The sequence below is a fragment of the Triplophysa rosa genome, linkage group LG24 (assembly GCF_024868665.1).
Source record: "Triplophysa rosa linkage group LG24, Trosa_1v2, whole genome shotgun sequence".
In the NCBI taxonomy this organism is placed as follows: Eukaryota; Metazoa; Chordata; class Actinopteri; order Cypriniformes; family Nemacheilidae; genus Triplophysa; species Triplophysa rosa.
Window position 1 is genome coordinate 14,363,580 of NC_079913.1, and position 22,499 is coordinate 14,386,078.

Here is a 22,499-nt window from a genome sequence, read left to right on the forward strand (position 1 = left end):
CCTTGCCAATTTAAACATTTAAGTGCAAGATGATGCACAAGAAAACTCGCTTCAAGCGCGCACAAGGAAAGTCTCAGACATGGGGCAAATATTGAGTTGTCTTTCAAGCGCTTAAACGGACAAATTCACACACGAAGTAGGTCAACATTCCCCTCTTGTCGAGTATCTTAACAAACATAGTAGGTTATGTCTTAAGTGAACGGACGAAACAGATGAAAAAATGACAAGCTATAGCACATAATCTAAATAAACAGAACAAATTAAGCATTGCATTAGGTTTTTAGGCTTAGTGCGTTCAGATACAGATATAATCAAATTCAATAATCAAAATGCAAAATAATATTTTGAGATAACTGAATGCATATTCTTCACTGTGATACATATAAAAATGACACAACTTAACTGACTGTTTTCCAGGAGACTCGTAAAATCGGGTATTTTGACATACTTCTGTATGTATTTGTCCCTTCAAGCACAAGAAGACACGGAAAGCAAGGAAGAGAGAGGTCTGAGACACGACCTGATCGAGCAAGTCACAAATCCGTGGGCCTACATACATTGAATTTGCCATGTTGCGCCGCCATGTTTTGTACAGTAGCCCCAAACGGACAAATGGCTCTACAAAGCGCGTTTCCTCTCCCTCTACCCTGCGGTACATAGTCCGGTTGTCCCTGACTTTACAAAGGGGGGAAAAACGTCTACTTACTTACTCCTAACTGCTATCTTGCTGTCAGATCAAACGCCTTTAACAGACGATCTTTCTCTCCAACGTCTCTCTGCTGGAAAGTATCTCCATAGATATCTCAGTATCTCTGCTAAAAGCCTTAGTAACGTTTCCGCGGGTCCTAACGCATCTCTTCTGGAAAGTCTTTATAATATTACCGCAGGTCCTAGCTCCTGTCTGACTTTTATCCTTCTTTTTATCCTTAAAATCCACAGACCCTTTATTTTATTAAATAAATAAGACATTGGTCTGTCTAAAGTATTTCTAACGCCCGCATGATCTCTTCCCTGCTTCAACATGAGAAAATGCGTTGTCTCAGCCGACGACATCCTTGTACTGTGGTGGCCACCATTGTGTTTCGAAAGGGAGGGCTGAGCGGACGTGTGCAGAGGACTGAGAGATTAGTTGCAATTCTAAAAATTGTGTGTTAGAAGTCTGGAATGGTGAGAAAACATTGTGCTTTGTACGATTTTTGTCTTTAAACCAACCTTTTAGGTCTTTAGCCCGTAAAGTTTAAATCCTGTCTGGCTAGCGCGTGGAGAGTAGGCGGTGTTTTGTGGCTGCTCGAACACCTTCAACCACATGAGCGTCTACACCACAAACATAATCCGGTCGAACCCCTCTTCTGGAAGTGGTAGAAAGTTGACAAGCTCAAAACGTTTCACACCCCGTTTACACATGTATTTGTGATCCGATCGGACCCCTAGATCCGCCAGTGTGTCAAACAAATGTCTTTGAATTAAATAAGGTTTTATATTAATATAATTAATTGTCTATATGAAATTCTCACAATACACAGTAAAAATGCTCACTACTATTTCAAAAGATGTCCCTGTTCTTCTCATGTTATCCCTCTTAACTATTTCTCATATTTCTTGTGGTTAACAGTACGACTTTGTTTGTAATCCTTGGAAAACTACACAAAATTTAAACAATAAATTGAAGCTTAAGGTCAAAGCTATCCTTTGGTGTGTCCTGCTCCTAAACTTTGTGGCTTCTCTGACTTCATCATAATTCTGAAACATGTTGTCCTCTCGCTGATCTCCTCTGTCATCTGATTTTGACTGGGAGCTGAGGAAATACATATAGCCTAGTAGTATTAATGATTTGAAAATCACACTCGTAGCATAACAATGGGAGGTAAGTGAGAACGTTAACATATATTAAAAAACATCCAAATTTAAGTTACAGGCCTATTTGAACCTCATAATTAAAATAATAAATGTGGGGGGAAATGACAAAAAAGGTCCACCCCTTCCACAAGGTTGGCTACGGTCCTGTATAAACAAACATGTCTTACCGGGAACTGTGTTATTGATATCTGGTCAAATTGTTGTTTAAAGGTAAAGCTATTGAAGTGCTGAAAATTGTTGATAAACTCGGTGTAAAGATGATGTTATTCAGTGTTAACCATCCTTACGAGCTAGATGCTAATAGCAATAGCATCCAAGCTGTCCATGTATTTTCAAACGTATAGTTTAAAGTGCTTTTCCATTTTACTAGACAGGGGGGCAGCTGAGAGTCTCACAATGCTGACGAACATCGTTTATTGTAATCGGGCGAACTTTATGTACGCAGCGAGTACAAATATTCATCTTCTCCTCTGTCATGTTCACAGCTCTAGGTAGAGATGAATGGCTTCCGGTGGGGCAGCGGATGTTTTCTTGCACCCTGAGCGTAAACGCGGACGTGACCGTGCATATAGTCCATTTTTTAATCGATTGACAGCACTATTAATTATAGATTTGGAAGTGGTTTGGCTTCAGTTGCAGGTAATTGGAAAAAGGAAATTGATGCGCTTGACTCTTAAGGGCAATTTATTTGCCACTGTCACTGCTTAAAGCTTCTCCGACAGCGTACACAACAAGCTGCTTCTTCTTCGGCTCCTGTCTTGATTAGACAAGCAACATGCTCGTGGATACTTATGACTAATTGTAAATGTGGACAACAACGCACAAATATAAACAAAAACTATGCGCTGCCAATGGCATAGAGGCTACAGCATAGGTCCGAAACAGAACCATAAATCTCCCTTTAGCATCCCCACACACTGGCTGGTATTGTCATGGAACATTGTGACAGCAGTATAAGAAGGTCATGCCCATAGCTTTATTCCTGTAACACAATGTGAAATAACAGTAGGCCTATGAGGACAGCAAGCAAGGACACTGGTAAATTACATTTACCCTGGCAGAGAGAAAGTAAGAGAGGAATTTACAATGTTGGACATGGGGGCATGTTAGCAGTTATTTGTTCCTTTGTCCGAGCTGGGTTCATTCATCGCTGCTGTGCTCTTAATAGGTTTACATGAATCACTGCCATGCTTAGTAAGAGCACACTTAAGCTTTCTAAGGTCAGCAGCCTACAGTAACCTTAACTTTTTATATTCGGGTCACTAGTTCTGATGTATTCAAATCAGAGGTGTGAAGTACTTGAGCATTTTTACTCTCAAGCACATATGTACTTTAAAGGAGTGTTTTTACTTCCTTTTACTAGGCTACATTATAAAGCATCATCATTTTTACTCCACTACATTTAATAACTACATGTCAATTTTCTTACCTTTAGAACTTCAGTATATTAAAAATCTAGTACTTAAAATCTACGTAAACATTTATTTATCAAGTGTTGTACTCAAGGATTAAAAGGTTAAAAACAACATTTCTTTAAGAAATGTAGTGGAGTAAAAAGTATGATGTGCTGTATAATGTAGGGAAGTATTTTTTGTCCAAAGTAAAAACTCTGATAAAGTACAGATATTTTAAAATGTTATTGAAAGTAAAAATGCTTAAGTACTATCCACCTCTGGCAATAAAAGATAAAAATATATGCAATTCTACGTTGATCAAGAAAAACAGTGCTAGTATCGGATCAGGATCGGCCGGTACTCAGAATTCAGGTATCGGAATCGGATCGGCAAAGGAAAAAGTGGTATCGGTGCATCCCTACCTAAGACTAAAAATACCTGAGTACTACTTGAGTCTTACTTGAGAGTAAAAATACCCAAGAACTGAAAGTAAAAATTCTGGAATACTGCTCGAGAATAAAAATATTCAAGTACTGCTTAAGTGTAAAAATATGTGAGTACTGTTTGAGAGTAAAAATATTTGAGCACTGCTTGAGAGTAAAAATGCTCAAGTACTTCTGATTCAAATATGTTGTTGTCAATCATAAATTAGAACTGGCAGTGGTCATGACAAGCTCAACTTTTATTGTCTGGGTTTATTTAACTTTCAGGATGCACAGGTTTTAATCAGTCCGCTGGAAACAAAGTCTACTACATTGTGCACTCTTAATGAACAAGTTACTGGGTTTGCAAATGTTTGTGAGGTTTATTCTGTAAAATCACTGAAACATTCACAGTTGTGTCTGTTAATAGCATGTAAACTACTAAACAGACTCCTAGTAATTATCCTCAACCCATCGATTCTAAACAACTTCATGTTCAACTGGATTCTGCAACACTAACACCTAGACCTTTTTACATCTAAAGATAACTTACATTTCTGTGATAATGCTAATGCCAGGCAATATGTGTGCTGATGAAATTCTGTTTGATAGTAAAAATGTTTGAAATGTTGTCTGAACCAGCTGCTTGGTCGAGATACATCTTGTCAAAGGAAAGATTAGACTGCTGTTCATCTCAATGCATGTACATGCTGCAATTACGCTTGGTCTTTTCTCGATTGCATAGCAATCCTATCAGTAAAAATTTCATTTGGCCAAGTGTAAATACCCCGTGGTTGTTCGCTTTGCATGTTGGTCAGACAGTTTCTTTCTGTCTAAGTGGGTTTCTTGCTGAGAATAAAATGCAAAGAGGATTTAACTTTGTTAAGAGATAAAGTTTGATTAGGCAAATATACTAACTACATAGAGACTATTATTAGAAAGTAGGGCTAAAAAAGGGTTGCTGCGAGCTTGTATCTAGTTTATATGCTTGTTATACAGTATGTTGAAAGTCAAAAAATAAAACGGTCAGCAGAGAAAGACATTGAGTTAAAATGTGATATTAAAAGGGAAATGGTGTCACTGTCCTGCCTTATGAATTTCTAGTCGTGTGGCAGGATCGGGACAGAGCCCTTAGGTTATATGTGAGAAGGCCATGAGATGTTTGTTTTTGACATCTCATGTGTTTTCTCGTGTCTTGTCATTGGCCCCGCCCCTCTCGTTTCTTGTATTGCTTCCCTGCCGTGTCTAATGTTTCCCACCTGCCCTGCGTAATTATCCCTCGTTTGTCTCTCCTTTATAATTCCCTCTTGTTTCATTGTCTTGTTGCTCGTGGACTACGTTGTGTATGTGTGTGTTTGGTGAATGTCCCCCGTAAGTGCTACTCTGTTAGTTCTCGTCTTGTTCCTGCCTTGTCTTTGGGATTATTATTTAACGTTTTGGACTTCCCTGCCTTTTACTTTGACGTTTGGTCGTGTTTTGTTTTGTTATTTCATTCTGCTGTTTTTGGCCCCCTTGTGGGAAGTTTTTGTTCTAGTTTTGAATTTTAGTTCGTTCTTGGTTTGACACCCCCTCGTGGGTTTTTGTTTTGTATTTTTATTATTAAAGTCTTGTTGTTTTGTTAACCCCTTCACGCCTGCCTGCATCTGGGTTCTTTCCACCGCCGATCGTGACAAATAGAGTTTTATTTAAGGGACGGAGAAACAAAGATGGATATGAACAATGACCTCACAGCTTCTTGTGGCTGGTCTGTGACTCTCTCTCTCTCTCTTTACATCTACATTTAGACTTTTCTACTGAAAGAAAGTGAGAAAGGGAGAAGAAGCAGAGACAGATTTATGTCACGCCCTTCTCAGAATTTTAACCCTGGTATGCTATCTTTTGTATTACAAAACCTTTTTGTGGTGATTCTTACTTATTTCTTAACTCATAATTGTGGAGACAGTTGTTTTTAAAATACAAAACAGTCGAAATTCAAACCTGTATGACTTTCTTCTGCAGAACACAAAAGAAGATATTTTGAAAAATGTTGTTAACAGAAAACCGTTGGTCCCCTTTGATTTACATTGGTTTTGTGTCCATACTAGGGGTGTAACGATACACTCAGCTCACGATTCGGTACATATCTCGATGCTGGGTTCACGATACGATACACATCTCGATATTTGGAACAACATTCAAATTCAAATAACATTATTTTCAAAATATTAACAATTTCAGTAACTTATTTTGTTGCACATACAACTTAATAAAGAATTTTAACATTTTAAGGCTTAACTGAAATTAGAATTAAGATCAGTGTCGATTTTGACAACAAATTTTGATTTAGTTTTAGTCATAGTCTTTTGACTAAAATGCAATTTAGTTTTAGTCATCCCAATTTATCATAGTTTTAGTCTATTTTTAGTAGACGAAATCTACATTATATTAGTCTACTAAAATCTATCTGGATTAACTCATTTCATTGGTGTAATTAAATGTTCCATACAAAGATTGAACTGTTTCGACATAATTTACTTTACCTTGGAATTAAATTAAACCAGGTCATTACCTTTATTTTTCAGAAAAGTTGAGTAACTACTGGATATGCATTGTTGTAACAGAGAATATTAGACCATGAACGACTTGTAGCAGTTCATTCAGTCTCATTTTGACTCAATTGACTCGTTTGTTCAGTGAAGGGCGTGTTCATTCAATACATTCAACCAATGACAGAGCTCACACTCAAGCGCTACTGGCTCGTGTCTCTTTGAAGCTGCGCTGTCTTTGCTTGAGACAGTAATGACTGAGAAAAATCTTTCAAAAAGACATATTACATAAACTGTATTACATTTCTTCAATCATGGAAATTACATACTTATTTTTTAGCATGTCATTCGATCATTTAATATACAGTACGACTCACTTCATCGCTTCTCTGATCGGAACAGCGCTGGTTTCTTTTGGCTTACTTTATGTTGCATATCACGTTAGCGGATAAATTAACATTGGCATTTAAAAACGTTTGTGCTGCCTTTGTAATGAGTTTCGGGGTGATTCGCCTGCAGTCACGCTTCAAGTTTGCTGTGTTTGAACGGCGATTGTGAAGGAAAATATGATGCTTTGTAAACCACTTGGAGACACAGATTGTGTCTTGTGCTTCTCTTTCTACCGCATATGTGAGATAAACACACGTGACGCACTGGCACAGAGTATTTAGCGTCTTGACCGCTGAATGAATAGAATTAAACGTATCGTAAAGTATCCCCATCTCTCTACGATGCGCATCGTGACATTTTTGCATCGCGAAATATCGTAATATGAAGTATCATTACACCCCTAGTCCATACAATAGAAGTCAATGGGACCCAACGGTTTTAGGATTTGATTCAATGCACAAATAGGGCACATGTAAGTATAATACTTTAGGAGTTCAGGAGTTCAAGTCACCAACGTTTAGTATGAGCAAGAGTAATAGTTACGCTTACCTTAGCAAATACTAATAGGTTTTAAAGGTTGGTATAGGGTCTTAGGCCTTTTACTGTAGCAAAACGTCTCGGTTACGTTTGTAACCTCGGTTCCCTGATGGAGGGAACGAGACGTTGTGTCGAACCGACAGATGGGGTTCGTCCCTGAGAACCAATCGTTTCCGACTACTTAGAAAAGGCCAATGAAAATTGGCAAATGAAATTTGCATGCCGGACTCCGCCCCGGACATCCGGGTATAAAAGGGAGACGGCGTGCATCATTCATTCACCTTAGTTCTGAGGAGCCTGAGACCTCTCACGACTGCTGCAGAGGAAGCACGTGTTGTGGCAAGAGGACACAACGTCTCGTTCCCTCCATCAGGGAACCGAGGTTACAAACGTAACCGAGACGTTCCCTTTCTGTCGGTCTCTCGACGTTGTGTCGAACCGACAGATGGGGTTCCAATGGAAAACGCCATAACACTGTGCCCTGTCACAATCTCAACGAAGCGACGGTGACTGGCCTGGGCGTGTCAGCCGTGAACGCTACCGTGAAAATGTAACCTACCAGTGGGTAGGTAGGGGGTCCCAGAGCTTTCTTGAAAGGTGGGAAGGCCCCTACCTTCGGCCTCACAGGTGGCGGCCTTGTTTCTCTAACAGCGAGAAGCCGCCCGGAACCGTAAGGCACTGGATAAGCGCTACTCCCTAAGTGGGGGATGCGCTACAGAGACCACTTCCTACCGCAGGGAGGAGAATAGTGGAGATACCAACATGGTCTCACCGATGGGGAAGAACTCATGGGAAGAAGTGCGGCTGAAGAGAAAACCGCGAGGTGGAGGTCCACCCGGGGAGGTCATGGGTTACCAAGGTGGGAACCAGCATGAGGATACATCAGACGGAACCGCCCTACTGGGGAGTTGCAACGTCTGGTAGCACTAGGTCCGGTTAGAGCTATGCTGCGAATAACTCAGGTGAAACCCGGCCTAAGGGGCAGGGCTGCTCTGCCCAGCCCGCCCCAGGGGGTGCTTGCTTAGTGATGGATAGAGTGCCTGTTATTCGCCCAGTGGGGAAAGAATGGAGGCTAAATCGGTATACTGACCCACTCGAGAGAGAGGGGGAAAAGAACCGAACAGGCGTACACCCTACCAGTTGCCGGTCCTACATGTGGCCATGCAGGACGCGGGCTGACACCGGCTCTACGCGGAGGTTGTAAAACCTCGCGAAGGTGTTGGGTGTAGCCCAACCCGCAGCTCTGCAAATGTCTGCGAGAGAGGCCCCCCGTGCCAAGGCCCAAGAGGAGGCAACATCCCGGGTGGAGTGGGCCCTCACTCCTAGGGGGCACGGGCGATTTAGGGATTGGTAAACTGCCTTGACAGCGTCCACAATCCAGTGGGCCAACCTCTGCTTGGAGACAGCTCTCCCCTGTTGCTGACCTCCGAAACAGACAAAGAGCTGATCCGAGCTCCTGAAACTCTGTGTGCGGTCTAAGTAGAGGCGCAGCGCACGTACTGGATACAACACGGATGGGGTTGGGTCTTCCTCCCCAGTGGGGAGCGCCTGTAAGTTCACCACCTGGTCCCGAAAAGGAGCGGTGGGAACCTTGGGCACGTAGCCGGGCCGAGGTCTCAGGATAACGTGAGAATCCCTGGGTCCGAATTCTAGGCAGTCAGGGGACACGGAGAAAGCCTGTAGATCCCCTACCCTCTTGATGGAGGCGAGCGCCAAAAGGAGAACCGTCTTTATTGTAAGATGAGGAAGAGAGGCATCCCCTAGGGGCTCGAAGGGGGGCCTGGTGAGACCTGACAGGGCTACATCCAGGTCCCAAGAGGGTATGGAGTGCGGACGAGGCGGGTTACGCCTTCTCGCACCCCTTAGGAATCTAATGACCAGGTCATGCTGCCCTAGACACTTTCCAGCAACTGAGTTGTGATGAGCAGCAATGGCGGCTACATACACTTTCAGTGTGGAGGGGGAGAGGTTAGTCTCGAGTCTCTCTTGTAGGAAGGACAGCACGGACCCGATCGCACAACTCCGTGGGTCTTCTCCTCAAGAAGCACACCAGGTCGAGAAGAGGCGCCACTTGTAGGCGTACAGTCGCCTAGTGGCATGTGCCCTAGCCTGAGAAATGGTAGCTACCACCGCCGGGGGCAGACCACTCAGGATCTCCTCGTCCCGTCCAGGGGCCAGACATGGAGGTTCCAGAGGTCTGGCCTGGGATGCCATAACGTGCCCTTCCCCTGGGAAAGCAGGTCCTTCGTCAGGGGAATCGGCCAGGGGGGAGCTGTCATCAAGAGCATTAGCTCCGAGAACCAAGTCCGGTTGGGCCAGTGTGGCGCAACGAGTAACACTTCATGTTCCTCTTCCCTGACCTTGCACAGGGTCTGTGCAATGAGGCTCACTGGGGGGAAGGCGTACTTCCGCTTGTCCTGCGGCCAGCTGTGCGCTAGGGCATCCGTGCCGAGGGGTCCCTCGGTCAGAGAGTACCAAAGCAGGCAATGGGTGGTTTCGAGGGAGGCAAACAGGTCCACCTGGGCCTGCCCGAACTGCACCCAAATGAGTTGGACTGCGCGGGGGTGGAGTCGCCACTCTCCGCGAGGCGTAGACTGACGAGAGAGCGCGTCGGCTGTCTGGTTCAGGTCGCCTGGGATATACGTGGCACGCAGGGAGCGGATCACCTGCTGACTCCACCGGAGGAGGCGTCGGGCAAGTCGTGTTAACTGCAGTGAGCGAACGCCACCCTGACGATTGATATACGCTACTGCAGTAGTGCTGTCCGACCGGACCAGCACGTGCTTGCCCTGCACGAGAGGCTGCAGCCTCTTCAGTGCGAGTAGCACAGCCCACAACTCTAGGCAATTGATATGCCAGCGCAGGCGGGGGCCCGTCCAAAGCCCCGACACTGCGTGCCCGTTGCACACTGCACCCCAACCCTGCAGGGAGGCGTCTGTTGTCACCACGACATGCCTCGTAACCTGCCCTAGGGGTACCCCTGCCCGACGGAAGGCCATGGAAGACCACGGGGTTAGGGTGCGTCGGCAGCAAGGCGTAATCACCATCTGCCTGCTGCCGGTGTGCCACGCTCCCCAAGGAACTCGACTCAGGAGCCAGTGTTGAAGCGGCCTCATGTGCATCAACCCGAGGGGTATCACCGCCGCCGAGGATGCCATGTGTCCCAGGAGCCTCTGAAATAGTTTCAGGGGAACCGCCGACTGCGTGAAATGATCCAGGCAGTTCAACACCGACTGGGCGCGTACTGCGGACAGTCGCGCTGTCATGGTGACAGAGTTGAGTTCCATACCAAGATAGAGGATGCTCTGCACAGGGGAGAGCATGCTCTTCTCTCGGTTGACCTGTAGTCCCAATCGATCTAGGTGCCGGAGCACCAGGTCCCTGTGTGCACACAACAGATCTCGCGAGTGAGCCAAGATAAGCCAGTCGTCGAGATAGTTGAGTACCCGCACACCTCTCCCCCTGAGGGGAGAGAGGGCGGCCTCCACGATCTTCGTAAAGACTCGTGGAGACAGAGACAGACCGAAGGGGAGGACTCTGTACTGATATGCCCGACCCTCGAAAGCGAACCGTAGGAACGGGCGATGACGAGGGAGAATCGAGACATGAAAGTAAGCGTCCTTCAGGTCGATTGCCATGAACCAATCCTGACATCTGACGGATGCCAGGATGCGCTTCTGCGTGAGCATCCTGAACGGCAGCTTGTGCAGGTGTCTGTTCAGGATACGCAGATCTAGGATGGGGCGCACCCCCCCGCCTTTTTTGGGGACGATGAAGTAAGGGCTGTAAAACCCCTTGGACATCTCGGCTAAGGGGACGGACTCGATCGCACCCTTCGCCAGAAGGGTGGCGACCTCGCTCCGTAGTACGGGAGCATCCCGGCCTCTGACCGAGGTGACGAGGATGCCCCGAAACTTGGGCGGGTTTCTGGCGAACTGGATCGCGTAGCCGAGACGGATCGTCCTTCTTAGCCACCGTGACGGTGTGGGAAGCTCGAGCCAAGCTCCCAGGGACCGTGACAGGGGGACTAAGGGAACGATCTGCTTCATCGACCCCCCGGGGGGTGGTTCGATGGCTGGCAGTGCGGGTCTCTCGCCGGGGGCGGGCCCCCGGGAAGAAGACTGGCTCTGCTGGCTTGCCTGCCTGGCGATGCAGACCCCAGCACCGTCGATTTGAGAGTGCTGAGGACTGCAAAATACATTCGATGTTGCGCCTCGCCAAGACGCAACGTCGAGTGGCCGAACACCGTCTGACAGAGGGTGAGAGCGGCTGTGAAGAACACCCAGGGAGATAGGAAACTCTTTTTGTGAAAAAGTGGGCGCTAGGCCCCCGTGGGAACCAGGCAGGAACCGTCCCGGATCGACCGTCCAGCGATGTCATGGCTGGATACGGGCCCGATGGTGTTAACCTCCCTGGGGTCTTCCCGTCAGGAACGCTTCTTCCTCGAAGGTTGTTGACGGGGTGGTGGTCTCCCCTTCGACGCCCTTTTCCGGGATGCCGCCTGGGTAGGGAGCGCTGGAACCGGAGCTGGCTTCGAAGGGGGCCGGGGCTGCTGGGAAGCAGAGGCCGCACGGGAACTCGAAGGCCTACGGGCGGCCGAGTCTCGGCGGGGAAGAATATGGCTAATCGCCTCCGTCTGCTTCTTCACCGTCGAGAACTGCTGAGCGAAGTCCTCGACAGTGTCACCAAACAGCCCACCCTGCGCAATGGGCGCGTCGAGAAAGCGGACTTTCTCAGCGTCGCTCATTTGCGCAAGGTTGAGCCAGAGATGCCTCTCCTGGACCACCATGGTGGACATCGCCCGACCCAGGGCCCGCGCGGTCACCTTGGTCGCCCTTAGAGCGAGGTCGGTGGCGGTGCGGAGTTCCTGCATTAACCCCGGGTCGGTCTTACCCTCGTGGATCTCTTTCAACGCCTTGGCCTGATGGACCTGCAGGATGGCCATGGCGTGGAGAGAGGAGGCAGCTTGGCCCGCGGCAGTGTAGGCCTTCGACACCAGCGATGCCGAAGTCCTACATGCTTTGGACGGGAGTTTCGGTCGACCTCTCCAGGTGGACGCCGCCTGCGGGCACAGGTGCACCGCGACTGCACGTTCCACCTGGGGCACGTCGACGTAACCCCTAGCCGCCCCACCATCGAGGGAAGAGAGAGCGACGGAACCGGTCTGACGTGTACGCGCCGAAAAGGGGGCGTTCCACGTCTTCGCCAGTTCCTCATGCACCTCCGGGAAAAATGGAACCGGGGTTGGGCGCGGCTTGGAGTCGCGCTCAGAGCCCAAGAACCACGTATCCAACCGTGAGCGCTGGGGGAGAGGCACCGGAGTACACTCTAACCCAATGCACACGGCGGCCCGGGAAAGCATGGCCGACATCTCGACATCCGCCTCCTCCTGAGCTCGTCCCCCCCTAGGGGGGAGCTGCAGAGAGTCGTCGGGATCGGATGCCAGCAATTCGCTCTCCGATGCTGCGATGGACATCTCATCCTCATCACGCATCGTGTCCGACTGCGTGAAGGAGGACGCTGACGGTGTGGCACCGCCAGCTAGGGAACAATGAGGCGAGCGAGACGGGGTGCGAGCGGTCCGCGAGCACTTGGCTGACGGATTAGCGCTCGCAGAAATCCCCATATCACCCTCGCCGCTCGCCTTGGCGAACGGAATGGCCTTAGCCATCCTCGTCACAGCCCGGGAAGCATGCGAGGTGGTGGCTGATTCTCGGGAGAAAACAGCCACCCGTGCCCGCAACATCTCTATGACCATCTGCCCGCAGTGCGGGCAAGATGAGTCCACGAAGGCTGTCTCAGCGTGTTGGACCCCCAAACACCTGACACAGACATCGTGTTTGTCCCCATCCTCGATGAGGACACCGCACCCATGAGAACAGCGGGATATGCCACGCTGGAGAAATTAGCTCTTTTAGAACGCAGACGGTGAGTCACCGTCTGCAGGCTCGAACACCTCTAGAACCGCCGAGACGCCCAGGGGGAAGTCGCTGCAGGAAGGGACAGTCCGCTGCACCACGTCGTAGAACCGGCAATGTAGAGTTTTTGCTAAGCAGCAAGAGAAGATCTTCATAACCGAAGGCTCCGAAGAACAAAAGGTGAATGAATGATGCACGCCGTCTCCCTTTTATACCCGGATGTCCGAGGCGGAGTCCGGCATGCAAATTTCATTTGCCAATTTTCATTGGCCTTTTCTAAGTAGTCGGAAACTATTGGTTCTCAGGGACGAACCCCATCTGTCGGTTCGACACAACGTCGAGAGACCGACAGAAAGGGAACTATATTTAGGCAGTCCCACCTTGTGAAAATCAAATTCTGTTAATAGAAATAGTGATAAAGATTAATTGACCAACTGCATAGGGAAGTTGTACATAGTGTACAGTTGACAGTATTCATTTCGTTTGACAAAAGCACTTACACTAATGGCCATCTCTCTGAGCTCCGAGCACAGGTAGTGCTGTTTTATAGTCATCTGATGGTATTCGAGCTTCAATTGTTTATTTGAGATTAGCTCATATTAGCACTCAAATATTTATAATGTTCCCTAGTTGGAAACAATTTGTACATACAGTGTAGCCGTGTGCTCACGGCAGATCAATACACTGTGAGTTAGACTGCTGAAATTTAACAGACCAGTGAAATAGAAGAAAAACAGAAACACAGCTAGCTACAGTATTAAACAGATTAATTCTACCGTGTTAAATTGTTAAACGAATAGTTCCCCCAAAAATGAAATTAACTGTGTAATTTTGAGATGGAGAGGGCGTGCCGCCATATTGATTGTAGTTCACAATTTAATGGCATTACAAATTTGGGAACAGCCAAGATTCTAGTCTAGTTAGTCTAGTCTACTCTATTCACACAGTATTCCATGGTAAATCAACAAAAACATTGGCATTACCATGATACATGTCTGTGATGAGGGAGGCATGATGAGAGCCGTGGGAGGAGGACGCGAGGCCGGGACGCGATTGATAATGAGTGTCAGCTGGGCGCCACCGGCCTCGTATCTCTCACGGAGGAGATCGGAAGCATAAAAGGACAAACAGCAGGAAAATACAGCGAGAGAGGACCGGGTCAAGACATTAGTTAAGTTTTGTTTATGTGTTTATGTTCGTGTGGCCGGCAGTCATCCGTAAGGGGCTGCCGGCCTTTTTACTGCTGGATTTATTGTTTGTTTATTTTGATTAAAGTCTTTTGATTGTTCGCCGTCCCGGCCTCGCTTCCTCCTCCCATGGCTCTCGTCACGCCTCCCTCGTCGCATACCCCCATCGCCCCTCGCAGGCCGGGGGGTACCCACGAGACTGTGCTTACTCCCCCCCCGGGGGGCCAGTCTCAACGGCCCCAGCGCCTGGGGGTATGGACAGACGAGAGGAGAGAACGGAGACAGAAGCACCAGGAACGACAGGGGCGAGAGAGGGGAGAGAGGAAACAGAAAAAAAAATTTGGTCCGGTTCCCCGACACGCTGTCGCTCGGTCCTCAGCCAGCCGAAGATGCTCTTCCTCGCGGTGCCATGCGGTGGTACTGGACGCTCGGTGGACGGCTCGCACCTCCTCCACCCCCTGGCGGCCAGCGATGGCTCTTCCGGCTGAGGGCAGCCGGTAGCGAGTCACCCGCTTCCTGCTCCTCCCCTTTCCGGTGGGTGGCAGCAGGCTCCGGCCCATGGCAAGCGGGACTGACTCCTCCGCTCCCTCCCGGACCATCCCACCTCAACCCAGGGGCGAGGCAGCGAGGCCCTAGTGTCCTGGTGGCCGGAGGTCCCCCGCTTCCTGCTCCTCCCCTTTCTGGCGGACGGCAGCAGGCTCCGGCCCATGGCAAGCGGGGCTGACCTCTCCGCTCCCTTTCGGATGGCAGCCACCCCACCTCGACCCAGGCACACGGCAGCAAGCTCTTCGTCCCATCCGGGCACACGCTCCAGCACCACCGGCTCGGGCAGCCGTTGGCGAACATCCCTCGTCTGCGCTGCCCGACTCCGCAGCACCGCAAGACCCTTCAGGGCGAGGGCTCTTCGACAGCATGTCCCTCCTTCCTCCCGGGTTTCGGCACCACTGTAATAAAGCTCAATAAAACGGGAAGGAAGGAGGCGGGAACCGGCGAACAATCAAGACTTTAATCAAAATAAATAAACAATAAATCCAGCAGTAAAAAGGCCGGCAGCCCCTCGCGGACGACTGCCGGCCAAACGAACATAAACACATAAACAAAACTTAACTAATGTCCGGGCCCAGTCCTCTCTCGCTGTATTCTCCTGCCGTTCGTCCTTTTATGCTTCCGATCTCCTCCGTGAGAGATACGAGGCCGGTGGCGCCCAGCTGACACTCATTATCAATCGCGTCCCGGCCTCGCTTCCTCCTCCCACGGCGCTCGTCACGCCTCCCTCGTCACAATGTCTAAAAAACATACAGTAGTAATTCCATAAAACTCTTTTATTAATTGGGGTGAAAATTTATGAATTTCCCTTTGGCACTTTTATATCCAGACTGGATTTAGACCTCATACTTATGCATAAGGTGTGTCATAAATCATTTGTTTTAATTTCCTTGCGCAACATGTTTATGAAAGCATGTACTGTAGTAATTTGCATGTTTTGTTCTTTTTAGAGGAAGAATTGCGGAAGCTACGAGAAGAAACCAATGTGGAGACCATTAAACAGGAGCTGGAGAGGGAGCGCAGCAGAAGACTTGACCTGGAACAGAAGATGAGTGAAGTCCTGAAGAACAGGTGAGCAAACTCCTTGGGACAGAAACATACTCTACGTATATAAACCCATGCACATACAGATATGTGGCCAATACATTGCATGTGCAGTGTCCCATTGTACAGGCTTTCAGTGTAAATGAAATTAACCTTAACTTAATAAATACATATTCCTAATTGTTTTCATGATTCTTTGATGCACATTTTTCTTAAAAAAAGCCAAAATCAAAATGTAAATGAACATCAAAATGTGCAACACTGCTCTCCAAATCTTTCTTTTCAAGATCCATAAGAGGTTTCCGTCCAACCTGTCATACTGGAACCATTTTTCACCATCCAATCAGGTCATAATGGATTATATTAGTGCTGTCAATCGATTAAAAAAATTAATCGGATTAATCACACATTTTTTCTGTGATTAATCACGATTAATCGCACACAACTATTTTATTTTAAAATATACTTTTACATTTTAATAATTTCACATTTAATCTTCAAATTGATGTAGAAACAACATATTTATTTAACAGCATCATTTTATGAAAGCTAACATTTTGATATTAGTATTGTAACTCATGTCTCTATTAAATTGATTATTTTAACATTAATTATAGCCATTCAACAGTATAATTGAGAGCTCATGTAGGAAATTGAAGGACACTTTACAGTCTTTAATGCTAAATTATAAATTAAATGCAGAAGAATTCTCATTAAAGCTATAAAATCACATTGATTTCTTCTTTTATTTTGTTCTTTGATTAACGTTAGTGACAGGAGTCACAGCAGCACGTTTAAGAACGCGGCCCCTTTAAGAGCTGTCTTAGTACGCAGATCTGACCGTCACCGCACTCCCATTTTCACAACTCTTTGCATTCATTTAAGATTTTATTTTACACCTTGAAGTCTGTGCTTAAGAAAATGCTAGACAAAACGGGCTTTCTGACATAATCTTGTATGGTTTTATCCATTCAAGCACGAAAGAGAACTTAACACGGATGCGCTGTCTGACAGAGATTCACCGACGCAGCCGTTACTGTACACACCAGACTGGACCTCTCATTGCGTTTTGCGCGTCCCACAGTTTAGAAGCTGTCTATCTTCATTGAACGCGTCAAAGCAACTGTTTAAAATCGCGCTTAAGTGGTTTAAAAGCCTGTACACGAATAAGAGCGTGATTACATAATGTAACGCTAGACAAAGGATGTCAAAACAAATGGATGCTGCGTTAATTGCGATAAATATTTTCTCACGCGTTAATTTGAAAAAATTAATCGCATGCATTAACGCGTTAACGTTGACAGCCCTAGATTATATACATTTCAGATAGAAATCAGTGAGATTACAAAAATAAAATCCTTTACATTGGCTTTAATGGTCGATGTGACAACATTGAAAATCCAGTGTGTACTAAATATGAATATTACTCCGACACATTTTAAAATGCTACAACACATCCATGTTTATACAGTATAACCATATGAATTTGCATAGAGTATGTTTCAGGTGTATGTTGAATTTGGAGCTCATAAACAATTCACCCAAACATAGTTTACCCAAATAAAAAATAATAATAATGAAAGATAAATAATTGGATAAATAATATCAAAATTTTAAAATGTTTAGTTCTCATGTCTCATGACTGATATTTCCTTACAAGACCCAATGAGATTTAAAGTTATTAACATGTCACCATATTTGAATTTAGCACTTTTTTGTATTAAGTTTTGATAAATAAACTTGAAATATTAGTGGGCTATATGTACGTGTTACTTCTGCGATTCACGGGAAGAATCGTTTCACTTTAGAATACATTTATTAACCCATTGGAGTTGTTTGAAGTACATATATATGTATATACTGTATATATAGCCGTGGAAAAACTAAGAGACCATTTAAAATTGTCATGTCAAATCGGCATTTCTAGATGTATTGTGGCCATTCCAGTCCAGTGTTTGATGAATTTCAACTAAATCAAACCTTAGGAGTGACATAAAGTCATCCAACAGCAATGCGAAAGACTAAAACAGCATGACAAGAGACATGAAAACTGTGATAAAAATCAAGGTTGAACCTTTTCTAAATACATGTACAAAATTGTTATTGTGTACAAAGTTATATTGCTTAAAGTGAATATCAACTTGTTTTCTTTGCAGTATTTGTGGTCCATTTTATCTGACTGTGATAGCAGGGCTGCCCGCACCACACGATAAGCCTTTAAAAATAGCTGATATAGCCCACCTCTCATGACCCTGAAGGGTCAATATCTATACGTACAGATTCTGGCACGTGCCAGCACAGAATGTTCTTTCCACTGACCTAACAATGCCACATCTAATCAATTTACTTTTGATTGACAACACATGTTAGGGTTCAACTGAGGTCCACTGAGGGGAGTTTCTATTAATAACCCTGCAAAAACATGTGGAGGGCGAACTTGTGGAGACTATTATGACCTCAGACTTGTATGTTATCTTATCTCAGATGGGTCATTTCTCCAAGACGTTTAGAAAAAGTCCCAAAACCAAGAAAGATTTGATGCTATTATGCAGTTCATTGATGTTGAATGAATCTACTTTGCCTAATATGAAATTAAATGTTATATTGTCGTTTTTGCTTCCTGATGAAGATGTGAAGATTCCCCACCTCAACCTCCACGCAAACAGCAACCACCTGCAGCTAACGGCACAGGTAACATAAAACATGATAGTCCTTTTTACACATACAGTCTCGACTGTAAAATTACTGTTAAGAGATAATGTGTGAACACAATCTTTTGAAAAATACCAGCAAATCAGTACTGGAGGTTGTAACATTACTAGTAAATTGCCAGTATGATGCTATGTGTGAGCATAGAACATGAGTATTGGTATTGTATGAGAAAATACAAAATTGAGAATGTGCTGATGTACAGTAAAGGTCTGCTTTGGGCCAGTCATAACTTTTTGATGCACTTGAAAATGAAAAGTCAATGAAACAGTTCAGTAGATCAGTTTAAAGACAATCTACACTGAAACCTGCTATAAGACCAAAAATGATTTGTCTGGTTACTATGTAGAACAGTGCAAATCGATCATCTACAGGTATGAGGTTTTATTTTAGATTCTACCTTACAAGGCAGCTGTCTTTATAAACAGTAGAACACAAGTACAGATCTAAAATCTCTCATATTTCAACATTTTCACAGTTTAATTAATGTTTTGTTTACAGTCTTTGCATTTAGTGTTGCCTTTATACCCTATATTGAGATCTTAAAGCTGATTTGTGGTTTTGGTTACTGATTCCGAACTGTTTCAGGAAGCTTCCAGTTGTTATTTTAGGCACTTGTCTAAATATGTAGACCATGTAGGCCAGACCAACCTGTTTTGTTTGAGGTAGGAAATTAGAATGTGGAGCACAACTCTCTCTCTCTCCTGGTTTATAGATTTTTAGTTGTGGGCCTTGAAAATAAATGATATCAGTCTGTCTTTTCTCTGTAGACAAACAGCAGAAAGAGACGGTGTGTTATCGGCTGCAGAACTGGTTATATGATCGGTTTGGGGTTTATATTGAAGATTTTCGGTTTCAGCCTGAGGAGAACACGGTTGAGGCTGAGGAGCCACTAAGTGCTAAAAGGTCAGTTACAAAGCTCAAACTGTCACACATTTAGTCTGTTGTTTATTTTTTATTTATTTACACAACATCTTTATAAACACACATGTTTGAAAGAACCCTTCTAAACAGAACGTAACATCATTAATAGAACTGAACTGACAACTGAAATCCTCAGCTTGCCTCAGATGTTGCCCCCTTGTGGTCAGACTATATTAACCTACAGATCAGTTACTGAAATGTAGCAAACTTCATGCTGTACAGTGCGTTTTAAAGGATTAATATTTGTTTATACATTGAAATAGACATGTTGTCGTTGATTTATTTTGCATTCTTATGAGAAACTGTATATTGACACTTTGAAACCATTCAGACCATCCTAGCAACCTCAGCATCACTTACACAACACCAATCATTCAGTTTTGCATAGGCAAGCAACACTCACATGTATAACGCATTTAAAATGTAAAAATCTAAGGGTAAAAATTCTGATTTTTGCATGTGTTTGACTGTCCCTTTAACATGGAAAATGCTTTTATCTTTATTACAGATTAACAGAAAATATGCGACGACTTAGTAAGTCTTGTTTATTGAGTCTATTAAAATGTTCCTGTGACTTTGCTGATGTTAGAAATTAATATACACCTTAAAAGTAGTGGCATCTAGGTTTTTTTTGTTCAGTTTGTAAGACTGATTGTTTGTACTTTTTACACTTTTTTTCTAGAACGGGGTGCCAGACCGGTGACAAACTTCTTACGAAATCTTTCCGCCTTATCCAACTGGCATTCTGTATACACGTCAGCAATTGCCTTCATAGTGAGTGGTTACATGAGTTTCCCATCTTAAACCTGAATTTCTGTCCTTTACACAACATTAAATATACATTTACATTTACACATTTGGCAGACACTTGTATCCAAAGACTTGCATTGCATTATACTATGCATTTGTTTCTGAGTATTGTTGTGGTAAGTTACTCTGAAAAGTAATTAATTACTAGTTACTAATTACATATTCAATAGTGTAATTAGATTACTGTACAAATTACTCTCTCCAAAAAGTATTTAATTACTTATTACGATTACTTTCTATATCCTACATCAACCTGCTAAATGACTGATGATGTAAACCTTGGTTAGAATTGGTTCAAGGATAGACATGAAACGGCTCTTTTAGTTCATTCAAATAAATAATATAAAACTACATAAAGTAGTATTATTAACAGACCAAAGTATTACAAATGTGAGAATTATACATTAAAACACAGATTTTTAAGTTAGACATTGAATTTTGATGTCAGTTCCACTATTGCACACACATATATTACACAAAGTATTTAGTTTAATTACATCAGACGTAACTGTAATTAAATTACAGACAAAATTAGAGTAATCCCTTACTTTACTTGTTCAAGGGAAAAGTAATTAAATTACAGTAACTAATTACTTAGTAACTAGTTACACCCAACACTGACGGCATGCTTTAACCACTGAGCTACAGGAAAGCTCAAAGGAAATTGACCGAATTAACGGCTTACTTCATTACCTTATGTTTGTCAGTAAACTTGATTGCAGCACTGACAACCCTTTTACCTTGGATAAAGAGGCTGTTACTTTTACATGTTATTTTTATGACAGGAATGTGATTCTTGTGTCTTTTGTCACAGATCTATATGAATGCAGCATGGCATGGCTGGGCCATTCCTTTGTTTCTATCTTTAGCCATTCTACGGTTGTCACTGAATTACCTCATCGCCAGGTGAGGCAGTCAAATCTACCCAAATCTAATAAAAGGAGTGTGGTTTTAACATACATTTAATTTGAATACATGTGCATTTTTAACCAGCATGTTTGATATCATTTACTACGGATGTCCAAATTTTCTGTTGTTCAGGGAATGGAAAAACACTGTACTTTTTAAATGATTAAATACGGTGTTGTCAAAGTTGACAAGCACTTTTGAATACTTTTATTGGTCGGATAATGAAAAACCTAAAAGGTGACTAATAATAATGTCAAATAATAAAAATCACAAAATATGGACATACAAGGTTTCAGAAGGATAGCAGCCATATAAAGATTATGTTATGTTATTAAAGGGACAGTTCACCCGAAATGGAAATTTTGGAAAGAAATGGAAAGAGACCCGCACTGCCAGCCATCGAACCACCCCCCGGCGGGTCGATGAAGCAGATTGTACCCTTAGTCCCCTGTCGCGGTCCCTGGGAGCTTGGCTCGAGCTTCCCATACCGTCACGGTGGCTTCGGGAAACGATCCGTCTCGGCTATGCGATCGAATTCGCCAGACACCCGCCCAAGTTTCGGGGCATCCTCTCAACCTCAGTCAGAGGACAGGATGCTCCCGTACTACGGGCCGAGGTCGCCACCCTTCTGGCGAAGGAAGCGATCGAGCCTGTCCCTCTAGCCGAGATGTCCAACGGGTTTTACAGCCCATACTTCATCGTCCCCAAAAAGGGCGGGGGGATGCCCACCATCCTAGATCTGCGTATCCTGAACAGGCACCTGCACAAGCTGCCGTTCAGGATGCCTACGCAGAAACGCATCATGGCAATCGACCTGAAGGACGCTTACTTTCATGTCTCGATTCTCCCGTTCCTACGGTTCACTTTCGAGGGTCAGGCATATCAGTACAGAGTCCTCTCCTTCGGTCTGTCCCTGTCCCCACGAGTCTTTACGAAGATCGTGGAAGCTGCCCTCACTCCCCTCAGGGAGAGAGGTGTGCAGGTACTGAACTATCTCGACGAGGCACACTCGCGAGATCTGTTGTGTACACACAGGGACCTGGTGCTCCGGCACCTAGATCGACTGGGACTACAGGTCAACCGAGAGAAGAGCAAGCTCTCCCCTGTGCAGAGCATCCTCTATCTTGGTATGGAACTCAACTCTGTCTCCATGACAGCGCGTCTGACTACAGACCGCGCCCAGTCAGTGTTGAACTGCCTGAAACATTTCAATCAATCAGCGGTCGCCCTGAAACAATTTCAGAGGCTCCTGGGACACATGGCATCCTCGGCGGCGGTGATACCCCTCGGGTTGATGCACATGAGACCGCTCCAACACTGGCTACAG

The 22,499-nt window shown here is 45.1% G+C and overlaps 2 protein-coding genes across 10 annotated transcripts in view; one reads left to right on the forward strand and one right to left on the reverse strand.

Annotated features, from left to right (window-relative positions):
- LOC130547623 (uncharacterized) overlaps positions 1-22,499 on the reverse strand; it is a 403,303-nt gene that overhangs the window by 199,064 nt on the left and 181,740 nt on the right. The gene's annotated exons all lie outside the window — the stretch shown is intronic.
- Positions 1-22,499, forward strand: part of gramd4a (GRAM domain containing 4a) — a 113,671-nt gene that overhangs the window by 67,155 nt on the left and 24,017 nt on the right. For 3 of the 5 annotated variants that reach the window (XM_057323713.1, XM_057323714.1, XM_057323717.1), the window contains 6 exons: positions 15,727-15,847; positions 18,450-18,511; positions 19,300-19,435; positions 19,962-19,987; positions 20,136-20,227; positions 21,078-21,169. In XM_057323713.1, coding sequence (XP_057179696.1) covers positions 15,727-15,847; positions 18,450-18,511; positions 19,300-19,435; positions 19,962-19,987; positions 20,136-20,227; positions 21,078-21,169 — 529 coding nt within the window. Of the gene's footprint in view, positions 1-5,457; positions 5,540-15,726; positions 15,848-18,449; positions 18,512-19,299; positions 19,436-19,961; positions 19,988-20,135; positions 20,228-21,077; positions 21,170-22,499 lie in introns of all 5 variants that reach the window. The other 2 variants (XM_057323715.1, XM_057323716.1) reach the window with 1 other exon arrangement.